The 12,874-nt window shown below is 52.7% G+C and overlaps 1 protein-coding gene across 3 annotated transcripts in view; it reads left to right on the top strand.

The window, feature by feature from the left end:
- Neurl1 (neuralized E3 ubiquitin protein ligase 1) overlaps positions 1-12,874 on the top strand; it is an 83,590-nt gene that overhangs the window by 47,496 nt on the left and 23,220 nt on the right. The window contains exon 1 of one of the 3 annotated variants that reach the window (XM_052184239.1): positions 3,344-3,433. The exons of the other annotated variants lie outside the window; for them this stretch is intronic. Within the exon in view, the coding sequence (XP_052040199.1) occupies positions 3,400-3,433 (34 nt within the window). The 5' untranslated portion in view covers positions 3,344-3,399. Of the gene's footprint in view, positions 1-3,343; positions 3,434-12,874 lie in introns of those variants that run through there. 3 annotated transcript variants of the gene reach the window in all.

Raw genomic sequence — 12,874 nt, 5'->3', positions numbered from 1 at the left:
CCCATTCTAACTGTTTTCCATGAACCTCCTCTGCAAGGCCTGATGTGAGCCCGAGGGGGAGTGAGTACAAGCCAGGTGCTGGCCCCATCCTTCCGGATGCTGCTGCCCTCTGTCCTGGCCCTTGTCTCTTCCCACGAGTGCCCCCACACCAGATGGCAGAGTGACCTTTTAGAAATGTGCGTCTGGTCCTGATGCCTCCCTGCTGAACCCTGCCAGGGTCCCCATTGCTCTCAGGAAAATAGCCTGGTCTTCATTTCTCTTCTCCAGGCCCCTGTGACATTCCTCCAGGCCCCTGTGACATTCCCCGGCCCATCTGGGCTTGCCAAGAGCAAATTTCCCCATGGCTCTCCTACTGATCCAGTTCTATCCACACCAGTCCGGCTTCAGGGTTATGCTGGGCTCCCGACAGCCGGTGGACCTGTGCACATGTGTGTCTGTTCTCTGTAGCCCTCCCTTTCCTGACCCACCTCCGTGGGAGGTCCATGGGTCTTCAAACCTTGCCCTGCTCTGGGTTTTCAGGGAAACCTGTCTCACGTTTGCTAGAACCTGAATCTTTGCTTTCAGAACCTCTTTTAAGAAAAGTGTTGCTATATTCTGCATTGTGGCTGATTGAGAAGTGTCTGCTTCTCCCAGACCCATGAGAGCTAGGGCCTGCCTCTTGTGGATCACGTCTCATCTTGTCTGTGTAAGTTAGTGTCTGACATGTTCTAGATGCTCAATAACTGTGGGCTTAGGTTCATTAGGTAGGTGAGCTCTCCTCCGGAGGAACTGGGGCACATAGACCAGGTCCTGGAGAAGTCATGGCTGTCTCTGGGTTGTGCAGAATAAGACATTAAGAGAGACATAGTTACAGGGTTCAGAGGAATGACAAGTTCCAAGAATGAGGACCTAGCAACTCCCTGCTGCCCCAGGGAGGCTTCCTGAAGGGATCCCCCACCCCCAGTCCTGGGCAGGTGGCAAGAGACCATCCCCAGTGGGAAGGAAGCAGAAGCCAGTGAGGAGGGAGGGCTGCTGTGTGGGATGCTGAACCATGAGATGACTAGGTTGCCATATGGGAGAGGCTAGTGGAGCAAGGCCTAAGACAGGTGTATTAAAAGAGAGGTAGGGGGCTGGAGAGATGGCTCAGCGGTTAAGAGCACTGACTGCTCTTCCAAAGGTCCTAAGTTCAAATCCCAGCAACCACATGGTGGTTCACAACCATCTGTAATGGGATCTGATGCCCTCTTCTGGTGTGTCTAAAGACAGGTTCAGTGTGCTTATAATAATAAGTAAATAAACAAATCTTTGGATCTGAGTGAGCAGGGACTGAGCACACAAGGTTAACGGGAGTGAGCGGGGCTGACCGGAACCAGCAGAGGTCCTAAATTTAATTCCCAGCAACCACATGAAGGCTCTCAACTATCTGTACAGTGTATTCATATATATACAATAAATAAATCTCTTTTTAAAAAGGCAGGTAGGATCTAGGGGACAGCTCATTAATTATAAAGTGCTTTTTGTCCAAACATGAGGACCAGAGTGTGGATCCCCAGATCCTGTGTAAAAGCTACGCAGGCTTGGTGGCTGCCTGTGGTCCTAGAAGCCGAAACCCAGAGGTGGGGGCTAGAAAAGTGGCTAGCTACACTAGCTGATTGCTGAGCTCTGGATTCAAGTGAGAGATCTTGTCTCAGCAAATAAAGCAGAGAGCAATGGAGGAAGATCCAGTGTCAGCTGTGGGCCTCCATACGCACACGCAGACATGCGCATCCCCACACACGTCTGAACATGTATTCACACATACATATGCAAAGCCCCTGTGCATTCTCTTTGTCCTGTGGTCAGATTCTATTGGGGGCGTTAGGCAGCACCAGTGTCTTGAGCGTCTCGCAGTGTGCATACCTGAGTTCCACTGGATGTGAGCTAGCACCCCAATCTTGTCCCCAGCTCTTTTTCCAGCCCCTGATTCCCCACCTACATCTCTCTCAGGGATCACAGATTCTTGCCGGTACAGGACAGGGCTTGGGAGATAGGAACTCTCCCGCTGTCTTGGGAGAGGTACTTATGCTGGAGAGAGTGTGACAGGTACTGACCGTGTTCCCCATACCTGCTGATGTCCTGGCTCTGTTGTGACATTCTGGGGTCCCCAGGTAGGTTCTTTGCCTCTCAGGACATGCACCTTCTTTTCTGTGAAATGGGTTTAAGGATAGCTCTTCCCTCCCAGCATAGTCACCAAGAATTGTCCCATGCACTGTGAAGTCTCAGTGAATGGCTTTGCTGTTTTGATGGCAACGTTGGCTTGCCGCCTAGGGCTAGAAGGGTTTTCCCCACCTGTCTCCTCTGCCTGTGCTTTTCTTCCTGCCTCTGAGGTGCAGGGAGCCAGATTCTGCACCTTAAGATTCCTCCAGAAGCTATGTGAGCCTGTGGGAGAAGGCGTGTAGTATTGGGGCAGGGGAGGGGGAGGTGGGCACAGCAGTGGGGCTGAGGAGTGCACATGTGCACGTGTGTCTGAGTTCATAGGCATGTGGCATGGTGCAGACATACTGTGTGGGTCATTGTGGCTGTGCAATTGTGTGAGTGTGTGTGCTTAAAAAGACACCTTGGCTTGGGGGTAGAAGTCTGAGTTCTGGCATACTACCTGCATCCCCATCCCAGCCCTGCTACCTCTGGTTAGCTCTCTTTGTAGACTTCTGCCTTGGGGAGGTGCTAGAGGTACCTGCTGATGCTGAGGTCAGAGGCCAACCAGCCTCTGAGGACAGGAGGAGTTAATCCTTGCCAAGTATTAGCACAGAGTCTGGAAGAAGATAGAAATGGTGTGAGTTTTTACACGTAAGCTCCCTAGCTTGACTGTGGTACCCTGAGGGCAGGGGTGAAGTCAATATTGTTCCCATCCCACCCTGCTTCATCCCTTATGGGGTGGCGGGATGTCCCCTGAAGATTGAATGGCTGTGGGCGAGGGAGGTGTTGAGTGTGTGTCCATGGGACAGTGTGTGGTATGTGGTGTGTGTGTCTGTGTGTGGTGTGTGTTCTGCTGGGGCATCTCCAGCCATTTCTGGAGCTTGGCTATTTCAGGAGGCCTGCAGTCTCCTCCTCCTTATGTAAATAAACATGACAGATCCCTTTGCCTGAACCAGCGCGGAGGTGGGGGAGGCTCCCAGTGGGTGGGAGCTGAAGGCAGCTAGCACAACCAGGGGGTGTGTGTGTGTGTGTGTGGCCGGCTGGCTGGCGGGCAGGCGTGTCCATGCAGGAGGGAGAGGGAGTGTGGGGGTGCAAAAGGGGCCGCCTGGCCCTGCCATGCCGGCTGGCCTCAGGGGGGAGGACAGGGGAGGAAGGAGGAGGGGAACTGGCGGCCAGGGGCCAGGGCTGCTCCGGTGACGAGGCTGGCCGGCCAAAGGGAGGTGGCCAAGCTGCCAGCGGCCTGAGATGGGGGGACAGATCACAAGGAACACTCTCCACGGTAAGGCCCCAGTTGATGTCTGGGGTTTCACCCACCCCGAGCCTGGGGACCACTTGGGAGGTTGGAGTGGAGAGACATTGGGAAAGAGGAGTTAGTCATGTCCTGTTCTGTCATTCTTTGGTGGGCTCTGGGGCTGTGTGTGTGTGTGTGTGTGTGTGTGTGTGTGTAGGAATAGTAGCTGAGTGTTTGTCACTGTGACTGGAGAAAGAGGTAGGGAAAGCTGGAAGGTCAGACGTCTGACTTTCCCCGCAAAGTGGCCTTGTCCTCTTACCAGGTTATGGGACAGCCCCTGAGTGGGATGTGAGGCCCTGGGTATCAGAAATGTACCATTCACAGGCACAGAGGCAAATCTTAGACAACTGGGGAGACAATTTGTGGGTCCTGGAGGGAATCTGGGAGAGATGTTTGGGTGTCCTCTGTGTGTATACATAAGTGTCTGTGCTTGTGAGTTTTCGTTAGAGATATCTGTGGGTGTGTACTTGTGCCAGCTTGTGCCTAAGCACACAGGTGTGCTGGTGACAGCCCCCACAGAGCCTGACCTGGTTCTCCAAGAGAAAAGAATGAATTTCTGGCAGATTCACAAGCAGGGAGGGGAAGGAGGGGAAGGAAGTGGACTGGCTGGCATCCCATTTGCTGGGCTCCCGCTTGCCTGGGCTCCTGTCTTCTGGACTGCCTGGGTCAATGTTCTTGGGGGCGAGATGGCCAGTGTGACAGTAGACCCAAAGGGGGACCCTTCCTTGGAGATGGAATTGGGCTCTTCTACAAACTGTGTGGACCCAAAGGGGGACCCTTCCTTGGAGATGGAATTGGGCTCTTCTACAAACTGTGTGGAGTCAGAGTCCCTGTGACCTCCCCTGTATGGCAGGACACTGGACACAGGCCTCTCTGTTGGCCAAGTCTGTTGGGCTTGAGGGGGCCTGGGAGAAACCCAAGTAGGAACAAGATCAGTGGCTGAAACCACTTAGAAACCGTGATTGGTGGCTGGTGGCTGGTGGCCAGGTGGCTTCACTCTTCCAGAGTCTGGACATAGAGATAGTAGTTTCTAATTTAAAAATAAAGAGGTAAAGATATAGGAAAGGCAGATTGATTCTCTGAAAAGGAAATGAATTTTGTCCTGGGCCTGGAAGGCCCAAGTGACAGCTGGAAGGTCCTAGAAGACACCTAATCTGGAGCCTGCTGGGACAGTGTCAGGACCTGGGCTATGGCCTGAAGCCTGGAATGGGCTGACCTAGGCCTGGCCTGCCTGCTCATGGCCAGGGCTTGCTGTTGGCCAAGGGTCTGGAGCAAGCTGACATTTTCCACTGGGGTCAGACCTGGGCAGGCTTGGGGACTGGGTGAGACAGAAAGGTCCTTTGAAGCACGTAGCTACTGTCCTTTGGCTGTCTTAGAACAGATGACCCCAAGACCTGCCACACCACGCCCTTCATTGATGGCGTGGCCTTGATAGGGACGGGGCTGGCCATGTCCTGCTCCTACTTGTCAATGGGACTAACCGGAGTCGCTCTCACAACGTGACTGGTGTGGTTATGTGGACTGCCGTGAAAAGAGCATGCAAAGTGCAGGAAGTCAGGAGGACGCAGGAGAAGCCATCTGTGCCCAGGGCAGGGCAGAAAGAGTCCTTCTCCTTTGGGTGTACCATGTTCCAAGGGACAGAGATATACCTGGCTGGGCATCTAGGCTGGGTAGCCATAGCTGAGTATTAATCAAGTGTCTCATTTGCATACTCCCCCTCCCTGTCATCAGGCCCCTTTCCTCTGCTCACTCTGGCTGTCACCTCAGCTGCCATCACATGAGCAGGAGCATGCGGAGGGGCGTGCCCGTGTCTGCCAGGATCCATCTGCCCTCACAGGGCCATGGCCGCACTTGCCTTCCTCTTCTGCATAGTGATTGCCTAGTGGCTCAGGTTCGGCCTCCTTTGGAAGGTGAACAGGCGCTAAGGAAGGCACAGACTCTGCTGCCTCCTGTGACACTTACTCTGCATGGGTTGCCTGGGTCCTCAAAGATATTGTCAAATGGCCGTCAGTGGCATTTTGCAAAGTCTTGGGTTTGGGGGGTTGCTTCAAGCACATGTATTTTGGATTGCATACTAAGAGTAAGTGAAGGGCGGAGTCCTGTACTGCACTCTGTATTGGGTTTGTCTGTTGTGTGTTCACATTGTCATGTTTTGGGTGTCTACAGATGTGATAGCTGTGTTTTGAGTCCCGCTTGTGCACCCATGCGCCGTGTCTTTATCTATTGAAGAGACGGTGTCGTTCTTACTGTAAGTGGACACATTTGTGGTCCCTCCTGTGATGGTGGCATGCCTGTGTGTGTGTGTGTGTGTGTGTGTGTGTGTTGGTGAGTTGGACTGGGAGTGTGGAATCGAGCTCCTCCAGTAGCAGCCTGGCAGGGGACCAATGGGCAGACAGATCCCACTTAGAAAATGGTTTCTGTGGTTACAGACTTAGTCTCTTTCCCCGTGTGAGTTTCTGAGGATGCTCCTGCCCTTGGTCTGAAGGGCAGGCTCCTGGGGCGGACAGGCTGTCAAGTCCTGCCGGGAGGCAGCAGGAGCCTGAGAGAGAGGCCTTTCCTCCCGCTTTCTGCCTCTCTTCTCCTCACTTTCATTTCCTGTAGTGACCGGACCCCTTGTTGGAGAGGTGGTAGAGCACCACCATCCAGGTGGCCTCTACACCTCACATGCCCAAGCATCAGAAGATGTGAGGCTTCATTGGCCTGGGAGGCTGAGCCTTGCTCATCACAGAGACATCGCCCAAAAGGGAAATGGCCAGCCGAGGTCACACAGTTGGTGCCTTAGACGAGACATGTGGCCTTGTCTCACTGCATTGGCTTCTCACTTTCCCTTCTTGGGTTCCTTAATCCTGAGAGCCACAGTAAGGCAGTGGCTTCCCATGGCCTTATGGGTCCTGAGGCTTTCATGGAGCAGCTGTGGGAGGAGGGAACGTAGGCTCTGAGAGCCTGGAGCTGTGGAGCCACTGATCCGGTCACATCAGTCTCAGGAGGCTGAGCGACAGGCTGTTCCGACACAGCTAAGCTCAGTGCCTGGCCCTCAGTGGGGACCAACAGAGCTCAGTCTGTGGGGAGAAAGAGGAGTGTGGCGTACAGGCCTGATTTGGGGCTGAAGTGGGTATGGAAAGTGTCAGAGAGCCGGGGAGACACCGATGAGGCTGGTCTGGGCTCCTGGTCGAGGGAGCCAGGAAAGCTGTAGGAGTTGGGGTGGTGGGGAGACGCGTCCTAGCTGAAAGCTAGAATCTGCGCTGTTCTTGCTGCCCAGCACCTAGGTTTGGCCTCTGGGTAAGGCTGGGAAGGTCTGACGCCAGAGAGCGGATAAGGATCAAGTTGGCTCGCTCCTCTAGAGTTCTCTAAGCAGCATACTTGGCACGTGGCGTAGGGGGCGAACATCCATGGAGGGTCTCCTGTCCACATGCTCGCTGGCATGTACACAGGCATGTATCCTGCTGCCCCTCTGCCCTCAGTCCCGCTGGGCCTCCAGGATAATACTCCCTAGGTGTTCCTGTCCACTGTTTTGCATACCCACCAGCTACCTAGAAGTGGATAGTTGGGTCTCGCCCACACGGGGGAGGGGGGAAGGGCTCGGGAAAGGCACAGGAAAGGGGCTAGGAGGGATCTGGGGGTTATCAGGGCCTAGGTAGGGGTGCGTCCTGTAGATACCAACCTTGCAGGGTGGGAACACAAGAGAGACTGGGTATGAAGACAGGGACTGGTGTGTGTGTGTGTGTGTGTGAGAGAGAGAGAGAGAGAGAGAGAGAGGACTCTTGGAATAACCATCTCTGTGTGCAAAGTGGCTATGGATCTGTGATAGGGTAACACCGTGTGGGACAGTCATTGATGTGAGACACGCCTTCCCTTGTCGCAGACCTGGCTTTGAAGCAGTCCTGAGAACACTGGGGCCATGAGAGTGGACTGAGTCATCTGGAAATTCCCATGTGGAGCTGTTAGGGAGAATGGGAAGGAGAAGGAAGTGACCTGGTCCCTCTCCCAGGTGATATCAGAGCTGTAGCCTCTGGCTGCTAGGGACCTTGGATTGGGATGTCACCATGAGCGAGTGAGCAAGTGGGCGAGTGAGCGTGAGATTGGACAGGAGGCTCAGCTCAGAGATGAACTTGCCGGAGGCGTGGCCGTTTGGCCAATCCTCTGTCGTTCTTCTTCCCCTCCAACATCATCCTGGACCCTGCAGCAGGCAGCTTCAGGACACGTCATGTGCATTGTCAGGGGTGTGTGTTGTGTGTGTGTGTGTGTGTGTGTGTAATGTGTGTTGTGTGTAATGTGTGTGTAATGTGTGTATATGTATGTGTGTGTTGTGTGTGTGTGTAGTGTGTGTGTGATGTGTGTGTTGTGTGTGTGGAGTGTGTGTAATTGTGTGTGTTGTGTGTGTGTTGTGTGTGTGTGGAGTGTGTGTGTGTGAAGTGTGTGTGGAGTGTGTGTGTGTATGTAATCTGTGTATAGAGTGTGTGTGTGTAATGTGTGTGTGATGTGTGTGTGTAGTGTGTGTGATGTGTGATGTGTGTGTGATGTGTGTGTGATGTGTGTGATGTGTATGTGATATGTGATGTGTGTGCGTGATATGTGTGTGCGTGATGTGTGATGTGTGTGTGATGTGTGTGTGATGTGTGTGATGTGTATGTGATATGTGATGTGTGTGCGTGATATGTGTGTGCGTGATGTGTGTGTGCATGTGTGTGCATGTGCATGTGTGTGTGATGTGTATGTGTGATGTGTGATGTGTGTGTGTGTGATGTATGTGTGATGTGTGTATGTGATGTGTGTATGTGATGTGTGTATGTGATTGTGTGTGATGTGTGTGTGATGTGTGTGTGTGATGTGTGTGTAGTATGTGTGTAGTGTGTAGTATGTGTGTAGTGTGTTTATGTGTGTGTGTGTGTGTGTGTGTGATGAGATGCTAGCATGACTCCCTGACTCCCACGCTGGGTCATAGCAGCAGTTGTATACAGGACTGATGGGCCCAGGGAGAGCAGAAGGCAGGAGACAGGCTGATGGCTGGCTTGCTGAGGCAAAGTGAGGAGCTCTTGTGTTGACATCTGAGTTCAGAGCTCGGTGATGTGACCTTGGCCAGCTGTTAGTTTTGAGGGGCTCTTCTGAAAGCTATGAGCCAGGGCCACCAATACCCTATTACCCTGTTACCTATTACCTATTACTGCATAGCGAAGCACCCTGATCCTCTTGGCCTGAAACCCCGAGCATTTGGCCAACTCTTCCTTTCTATGCCCTGGAATCTGTGGTTTTGCTGGGGCTCCAGGGTTTCTCTACTTTCCCGAGGTTGCAGTCAGCTGGCTGGGACTGCAGCCTCACCCAAAGGCTTGCCTAGAGCTGAGCCATCGCCGAGGTTCCTCACCATTCCTGGTAGTCCTTGGTCCTCCCCTCGTCTCCCCACAGGTGAGGCAGCTGGCCTCTTCAGAGAGGACAGAGCACCAACCAAGATGGAAGGACACTCCTACAACTCAATGGGAGTGGCATTTCATGACTTCAGCTGTGTTCCACTCTAGAAGCCCACGTGGAAGTGGAAGGGGCCTCACGAGAGCAAGAAGGCCTAGAGGCAGATGGCCCTCTTGGGCTAAGTTCAGAAGAGGTGCTTCTCACAGACACCCACTTCACAGGGTTTGGGAAGGTAAACAGGCTGGATATGAAGGACAGAGAGCACAAGGACTGGAACAGGAGAACCGACTCCCATAGATTTCTTTCTTCTATTCTCTTGCCAGCAAGTGTGGAGCTGCTGAAGGATCTCCGGCTGGCAGAGTTGTAGTCAAGTATCTTGTGGAGATCTTGACCTCTGGCAGGGAAGGACGTGTTTCTCTTTGTTTTCTAGCACCTCCACTGGCCACCAGTAAGGGAGAGGCACAAAGTGGGTGCCCAGATGGAGAGCCACACACTGGCTGTCCTCTTCGGCGTCTTCCTTGAGCATCTATCCTGAGTATTGGAAAATAGCTGTGAGCAAGATGGCCCCGTGCCCCTCCCTGGAGTCTCCCAGTCTGTCAAGGATAAGGAAGATGCATAGAACCTTAGTGCCCTTCCCAGCCAGGAAACAGCTCTGCAGAAGGCGGAGTCATCTGAGGGACTTTTCTCAGCTTTTGCAAAGATACATATGTACAGAAACACCGGATGCAGAATTGTGCGACATGGGTCGTGGAAGATCCAAGGTTTCAAAGTCCTGTGTGATGAGGGCCACTCAGCTTGGGGACAGATAGCTCCCCAGAAACCCATAGAAGGGCCCCAAAGAGACTTCTGAAAGACCTTAAAGTCTGCAGGATGAGTAAGAAATGAGCAGCCCTGTCCCTGGAGGTGAGGTGGATAGGGAAGTAGCTCCAAGCAAAGCCACTGTGCTTCCTCTCAGCTGACACTCATGTCCGTCGCCCTGGGCTCCTGCTTCCTGGCCCCTTTCTCCCACAGAGGAAGCCCCATTCAGAGAATGCATGTGCTGCGGCCTGAGGCGAGAGCTGTATCTGGGAGAAAGTAAAGTCATGGAGTTTGGTCTTTGCAGATAAAGTCAAATGGACACTTCCTACTACAGATGTCAGTCACGTTCACTTAAAACAAAACCTTATGTTGGACTCAGGGGTTAAAATGTGGAAAGTTGAATCAATGAGTCCCCCCCCCCCCCCAGGTCCTCAGCAGGGAGAAGCAAGCCAGGCCAGCACGAGCCACCGCATTCGTCCTCTTCCTCCCCTTCTTCATAAGGATTTATTTATATCATTTTAAATATGATTTATTTTTATTTTACATGCATTGGTGTTTTGCCTGCACATGTGTCTGTGTGAGGGTGTCGAAGCCCCTGGAACTAGAGTCACAAACAGCTGTGAGCTGCTATGCTGCTAGGAATAGAACCTGGGTCCTCTGGAAGGGCAGCTTATGCTGTTAACCACTGAGCCATCTCTTCAGCCTCCTTAAAGATTTATTTTTATTTTAAATTACATGTACGGGTGTCTCTCTTTGTCGGGGTATGTGTACACAAGTGCAGGTGCCTGCTGAGGCTGAGGCTGTAGGTTCTGGGTCACTTAAAGTGGGTTCTGAAACCGAACTCAGGTTCTCTGCAAGAAAAGTAAATGTTCTCAACCTCTATGCCAAGAGCATCTTTTTAATACAGAACTCAAGGCCCAAAGTGGTAAAACAACTTGCCTGGAGTCATACAGCAGTTTTGCAGCCTGGCTAGGGTTTGAACTGAAGGCCTTCTGTTTTCCATGTTCATAGATTCTGCTCTGCCTACCTCCACTCCCCCAGAAAGTTAGTCAGTCTTTGTAGGAGTTAAAAACAAGGCCAGCATCCGAATTCAGGGCCAAAGCTCAGAAAGAGACAATCTCAAGAAAGATGGGATTCAGCTGGGCCTTGAAAGACTGGTGGGGTTTGCAGAAGCTCAGGTGGGGCTGGGAAAGAATGGTGTGGGCAGGAGGACCTACTGCAGTAGAAGGTGGGAAGGCACTGGGTAGTGGCCCTTGCAATGATCATTTAACAGTGACCACTGAGTTGTCCCTGCACTGTCTTGTTTGATCCCATGCAGGTCTGGGGTGACCCCACTTCACAGATGGGAAAACTGAGGCTCCACACAGTATCCACACACAGGGTAGAGTGCCTGGCTTGGAGACTGCTAGGATTGAGCTCAGATCGGACCTCTCTGCACTCTGGCTGAGAGACCACAAGTGTAACTTAACTTCTGAGGGTCTGTGTCAAGGCAGCATTAAGGGAAAAGAAGTCAGGACACTACCCAGTGTGTGGCACTGGGGTTAGGCTCTGCATCAGGGCCAGTGATGACTCCCAAACTCTGCCTGCTCCTTGGCAGCTCTGCCATTTGACCGCACGGTAATTCTGGGTAAAGCTTGGTTGGGGTCATGAGGTCATCACCACAGAGGTTGTCTGTGTGTGTCTGTGTGTGTCTCTCTGTGTGTGTATGTGTGTGTATACCTACCTCCTCTGGGGACCCTGTGAGGGGTAGGGATAGGAGCAGGAGCTGGCTCAGGGTCAGGCCTGTGTTGGCAACTTGCATGGCCAAGGAAGCTGGGGAGCCCCCACTCAGCATCAGCATCACCTGGGGTCCTCATGGAGGCTCCCATAAGTTTTCAAGTGTGTCACTAATGGATCTTACTTTGGACATGTGCTTGGAGCTGGCAGTGGGATGGGGGTCCTGATTGCTTAGTTGTAAAGTCCTCGGGCCCACCATAATTCATATCCTAGTTGGGGTGCAGGTGTGACCTCAGAGAAACCTTTTTCCTGTCCACCTGCCTTCTCAGAACATGACTGGACAAGCTCTAGTATTGAGTACCAAGTCTGGGAAAGCGCCCTGGACACACGTTGGAAGAGCACAGTCAAATCTTAGCTTTGCCTCACAGGCTGACACTAACTCATTTATCTCCACAACAGGGTCCTCACAGTGCCATGGTGACCATCAAAGAGATGGAAGGGAGCACCTCCAGCTGCCTGTCCTCCTCTGGGTCCTCGGCACCAGAGCTGCGCACACCATAATTCTCGATGTGTTCCCTCTCCTCCACCCAGGGGATATTCATATCAGATGTGACAGGGAGGGAGAAAGCCAAAGCAGGGACTCGAGGGTGACAGTCACTCTGGCCAGGCTCTTCACTTTAGCCACCTCTGAGGGTACCATTATTCACAGTGTAGCCCATAGGTGCCTTTATGTGGTGACCCTGGAACCTTAACCAAAGGGGTGGTCTGTGTGTCAATTACACACGGCAGCTTGAGAGGAGGGTCTGGGAGCTGCCCAGCGTCTGTCCTGATAGACTTGGAATCATAACAGAGACAGGAGAGGTAGACCCAGAGACCTCATACTCCCTAGCATTGAAGCTGCCAGAGTGCCCTGCCTCCACCCACTGGGACAGAAATCGCATCCATTTCACTTTACAGGTTGGAAGGGGCCTTGTGGTTACGGTTAGAACATCGCCCTATCTTGCCCTGGGGACCTCCTGTGAGGTGATCTAAATCCTTAGGAGCCATTCCTAGGGCCAAGTGATGTGGTGCCTTGGTGACCAGAAATTCTGATCTTTCTTTCTATGACTGTCACTGTCAGAAGACCTGGTGTGTGTGTGTGTGTGTGTGTGTGTGTGTGTGTGTGTGTAAGTTCTGTGACCACCACCACTATTTAGAGAATGTTTTGTTCTGTCTTCCTTCAAGCTTCAAGCAGGCTGAAGTATAAGCGGTCCATGGTATGGAAACTGGCTTCTCAGGCAGACTGCCAACCTGTTTTCACCTTGGTCCGGTTGCATTCCGGCAGCCAATGAGGGCTGAAAGAGCTCTGTGTATGTGTGTGTGTGTGTGTGTGTGTGTGCAGGTTGCACATGGCTAGGGGCCAGAGAATGTTGTATGTCCTGGTCTGATGCTCTCTGTCCCCTGCAGTCCTCCTGTGTCTGTCCTACTCAGCACTGGGTTTACAGGCACGAGTGTGGTCATGCCTGGCTTTTTATA

Source organism: Apodemus sylvaticus, chromosome 1, assembly GCF_947179515.1.
Source record: "Apodemus sylvaticus chromosome 1, mApoSyl1.1, whole genome shotgun sequence".
NCBI classification, from domain to species: Eukaryota; Metazoa; Chordata; class Mammalia; order Rodentia; family Muridae; genus Apodemus; species Apodemus sylvaticus.
This window is presented reverse-complemented; position numbering and strand designations above follow the sequence as displayed.